The following is a 5,000-nucleotide window of genomic DNA, read 5'->3' as shown; positions in this document are numbered from 1 at the left end:
CCAAAACATACTAAAACACCAAAACACCCCAAAACACACTCAAACACCCTTAAACACCCCAAACACCCCAAACATAACCAAACACACCCAAAACACCTAAAACAAACACCAAAACACCCCAAAACACACTAAAACACAAAAACACTAAAACACACTCAAACACACCAAAACACCTCAAACACACCCAAACACCCTAAACATAACCAAACCTAACAAAACACCACCCACACCCTAACCTAACAACAAAACACTCCAAAACACACTAAAAACACTCTTAAACACAAAAAAACACCCTAAAACATAACCAAACCTAACAAAACACCTTAAAACACCCTTATACTAACACCAAAACACCCCAAAACACACTAAAACACTCTTAAACACCCGCAAACGTAACCTAACCTAACCCCAAACAGGCCCACGCAGCGATCTTGGTGTTTGATGCGACTCGGAAGATAACGTACAAGAATCTGTCGCTGTGGTACAAAGAGCTTAGGCAACATAGACCAGAAATTCCATGCTTCTGTGCCGTCAACAAGATAGATGGTAAGAGAGAGAGAGAGAGAGAGAGAGAGAGAGAGAGTGAGAGAGAGAGAGAGAGAGGGAGAGGGTGTGTGTGTGAGGGAGAGAGAGAGAGAGAGAGAGAGAGAGAGAGGTGTAAGATTGTAAAAGAGAGATAGAGAGAGAGAGAGAGAGAGAGAGAGAGAGAGAGAGAGAGAGAGAGAGAGGTGTAAGATTGCAAAAGAGAGAGAGAGAGAGAGAGAGGGGGGAATTGTTTCATATATTGATAAATAAAAAAGAGAGAGAGAGAGTGTTTTTGTGTGCTATTAGAGAGAGAGAGAGAGAGAGAGAGAGAGTGTGTGTGTGTGTGTGTGTGTTAATCTGTTTGTATCTACGTCTGTCTTTCTTTCTCTTTATCTGTTTAAATGTGTGTCCGTCTGTCTGTCTGTCTGCTGTCTGCCTGTCTGTCTGTCTGTCTGTCTGTGTATCTATATTCAAATACATATAGTTATTTCAGTGCAATAGTAAAAATAACAAAATCTCTCTCTCTCTCTCTCTCTCTCTCTCTCTCTCTCTCTCTCTCTCTCTCTCTCTCTCTCTCACACACAGAAAACAAGGATGTCGCAGGGAAGAATTTTGCCTTTGCTGAGAAAAACAATATTAATATGTACTATGTGTCAGCCTCCTCTGGTACCAATGTTGTCAAGGTTAGTAGTAGTAGTAGTAGTAGTAGTAGTAGTAGTAGTAGTAGTAGTAGTAGTAGTAGTGTGTGATTGACTGTCCACCTCCCTAAAGAGTTAACCAGTACTCTCAATCCTTCACCACTACTCTGTCCACAAATCTTAATAAACACAATTTTTCTTTATTTTATATACACAAGTGTCCACAAATCAAATACTTTCATCAAAATACACTAAAATTATTTGTAACCCCTTCAGTAGCGTGACGTGTTTCCCTATTCCTTGTGGTGACTATTTGGTGACTATTTACTGCCTCCTGTGTGTTCTTAACCCCTTCAGTAGTGTGACGTGTTTCCCTATTCCTTGTGGTGACTATTTGGTGACTATTTGGTGATTTTCTACAGCTTCACAAACTCATGTGGGGGATTAAAATAGTGAAGACTGTGGCCATTAATCTTCTGCCCTCCATACACCCTTGCTAATGTCAATAAAATGGTCTAATGGTGCACAAAACTCAATTAAAATAGTGAAGACTGTGGCCATTAATCTTCTGCCCTCCATACACCCTTGCTAATGTCAATAAAATGGTCTAATGGTACACAAAACTCCATTAAAATAGTGAAGACTGTGGCCATTAATCTTCTGCCCTCCATACACCCTTGTTAATGTCAATAAAATGGTCTAATGGTACACAAAACTCCATTAAAATCGGGAAGACTGGCCATTAATCTTCTGCCCTCCATACACCCTTGTTAATGTCAATCAAATGGTCTAATGGTGCTCAAAACTCAGTTAAAATAGTGAAGACTGTGGCCATTAATCTCCTGCCCTCCATACACCCTTCCTAATATTAATAAAATGGTGTAGTAGTAGTAGTAGTAGTAGTAGTTAACCCTTGTATTTCCTTCCTAAACACTTAAAAATACACAATTATCTTCCTAAAAAAACATTCCAAAAAACAATCTTTAACATGTAATCAATCTAGTAGTAATTATTTATTTGTAATTGTATATAATCATGTCATTCCTGACCCCCGCACGTTTTCCAGGACATGAGGAGTGTAGTCTGAATTGTACGTTTCCTCCCCCCCTCACATTTTCCAGGACAATAACAGCGAGGTTTATTTCGTCCCTACCCCCTTTACGTTTTTCAGGACATAAAAAAAAAGGTATATTTTTTTTATGTAGGAGGGGAAAGCTGGTCAGGGGGAGCAGAGAGCGTGGGTAATAATGATAGGCCCACTTGGAATGCCAGTCCCCGTGCAGGTTTGAGAGATAATTGTCTTGAAAAACTCCCTTCACCACCCCAAACGTTTTCCAGGACTTGATTAAAAAAAATTATTATACTTATTTCCATAGCAATTATATTAAGTGTTATGTAATCGTGTGTAATTATGTAATTTTTCCCCTCACAGCTGTTCCAGGACGCGATAAAGGCGGCTTTTGAGTATAAAAAGAACCCAACAGATATCACAGATCAAATCATGGAGGAGCTGGAGATGGTGGGGTGAGGTGGTGGTGGTGGTGGTGGTATTGCCACTGCCACTGCTACTACTACTACTACTACTACTACTACTACTTAATCTAGTCATATTCTAGTCAAATGAAGAAGATCCAACAACAATAATAATCAGTGTTTATTTATATATTTTTTCACACACACACACACACACACACACACACACACACACACACACACTTAAGGAAAAGTTGGATAGATATAGATATGGAGACAGTCACAATGAGGGCCACTCGAACCCTTTACTATACAACTAGCTAAATACACACCTTCCCGACCATCCATCCCCCCACACACACACACAATAACGAAAGACAAGGCAGCACACACACACACACACACACACACACACACACACACACACACACACACACACACACACACACACACACACACACACACACATCCTCGGGCTGGAAGTTGGGTGTGGGTCTGGGTCCTCGATGACGTCACATATACGTAGTTGAATTATTTTGAAAATGAAGTTTCTTACAATGGCAGCTGGACACGAATGTTATAGAAATTCCGACTTGTTATCAATCGAAACTAACTCCTGAAATATAAAAACAGTGCCTGGATGAGGAACAATAAAGACATTTCAAAAAAGTTAATAAATAAAGTGTTGGAACTTTGACTTGCTTAAAAACAATGTTAGAGCTCACCGATTTCCCTCAACAGGATCGATAACGTCTTTTGAAAATTTTGACTATCATTTCCAAATATGAAGAGCTGGCAACTCGCCCTTGTGGAAAAATAAATATTTTGAAAATGACGTTATTTACAATATTAAGAAGGCTGCAAGTCACTCTCAAAGTTCACATGTTTAACTTATGAGAAACTTTACACTCTTTTTCCATCATAAACCATTCTTCAGGAACACAAACACTTCGCCACAACCTCAAATAAAAAATCACTCACAGCGGGGGGAATAATTTTGACGTATTTCCGCCCTCTCACTCCAATCCCAAACACACTCCAAATCACCGCACTTCACGCAACTCAAGCATGGAACACACGTAAAACACCACGAACTGTCCCTGGAAACCATCAAAGGGCACTTGTGACTTGAAATAAATGAACTGACACGAATATGAACAATAGTGAAGTCGAGGATGTGTGACCGGCGGAGTGTGTGGGCGGGAGGTGATGATGACGTAGCTGCCTGGTCCGCTTCCTCTAACTGGCCCTCAAAAACACAAATCAGACAATTGTGGATATATTTCAACAAGGGACATGAAAGATTAGACTTATGACTCCATTTTGCGACCTGTCTGGCTTGTGATGAGTGAGAGACGAGGCAGATAATGGCTGAGAGAAAGAGAGAGAGGCGGTGAGGCGGGAAATTGGTTTGTTGACGTATTGAAGGCTTGAGTTATTAGTGTTTTGAAGTATTGGCAAGTGTTAATTCACTGATATGTTGTCTTGGAGGTTAGTTTAGGTTTTAACACGGCACCACCTTGCAGTGATGCGCTACACACTCACCCACCCACGCCCTGTCATCTCCCGAAACATCGCTATCATAAGGACGTGTTTAATATACACTTAATCTTGTTTTGATCGCTTTTAAGGGGTTTTGAGTATAAGTTGTGGTTTTCCAGTGTTTTTGGGATTGTGTTGAGCTGCACCAATATATTACCAGCCACACACAGCTTGTCGGCTAACTGTCCTGTCACCAGCGGGCACCCACACACCGCTGTCTTGTGTCCTGGGCGGTGTATAAATAGTTAACCAATAATTACGAAGAGACTACACACTAACTATTCTCTACGTTACTCTCACTGTTATCGTCTTCACAACACTCGCTCCCTCACCGCTTCTCACCGCCGCCACCTTGTCCCGCCAGCCAGCCAGCCAGCCAGCCTCCTCAGCGCGTCACTGTCCCGGCTACTCGGTTCACTGCTAACTGACCGATGAATGACGATGGCAAATTCTTTTCCACGGGACGCCTTTAGCAACAAGGTGAAGATTAATTTGCTGGAATGAAAGTAAATACAATAGTGTGTTTAATTATGTATAGACGAGTGTAATACAACAAATAGATTAATTGGCCTGTGTGTGTGTGTTGTCATTGGTGGCTACAGCTGCCTCTAACGTAGCCCCGCCGCCCTGCCTGTCTGCCACCTACCCCACCCACTCCCCTACCATCCCGACCACCCCTTTTCTCTCTCTCTCTCTCTCTCTCTCTCTCTCTCTCTCTCTCTCTCTCTCTCTCTCTCTATGCACATGTAGGAAAGGACAGTATAATGTTGATATTATTATTATTATTATTATTGTTTAATTTATATAATGTGGAGGAAGAGG

General features: G+C 41.3%; 1 protein-coding gene across 1 annotated transcript in view; it reads left to right on the top strand.

Moving 5' to 3' along the window:
* The window catches only part of LOC123502551 (rab-like protein 2A), a 5,895-nt gene extending 2,878 nt beyond the window's left edge, over positions 1 to 3,017 (top strand). Inside the window, exons 3-5 of the mRNA XM_045251687.1 lie at positions 417 to 546; positions 1,111 to 1,208; positions 2,596 to 3,017. Of these exons, the coding sequence (XP_045107622.1) occupies positions 417 to 546; positions 1,111 to 1,208; positions 2,596 to 2,691 (324 nt within the window). The 3' untranslated portion in view covers positions 2,692 to 3,017. The remainder of the gene's footprint in view (positions 1 to 416; positions 547 to 1,110; positions 1,209 to 2,595) is intronic.
* The last annotated feature ends 1,983 nt before the right edge of the window (positions 3,018 to 5,000 follow it).

The sequence above is a fragment of the Portunus trituberculatus genome, chromosome 2, assembly GCF_017591435.1.
Source record: "Portunus trituberculatus isolate SZX2019 chromosome 2, ASM1759143v1, whole genome shotgun sequence".
Lineage (NCBI taxonomy): Eukaryota > Metazoa > Arthropoda > Malacostraca > Decapoda > Portunidae > Portunus > Portunus trituberculatus.
The sequence above is the reverse complement of the archived record's forward strand: the minus strand, read 5'-3'. Positions and strand labels throughout refer to the sequence as shown.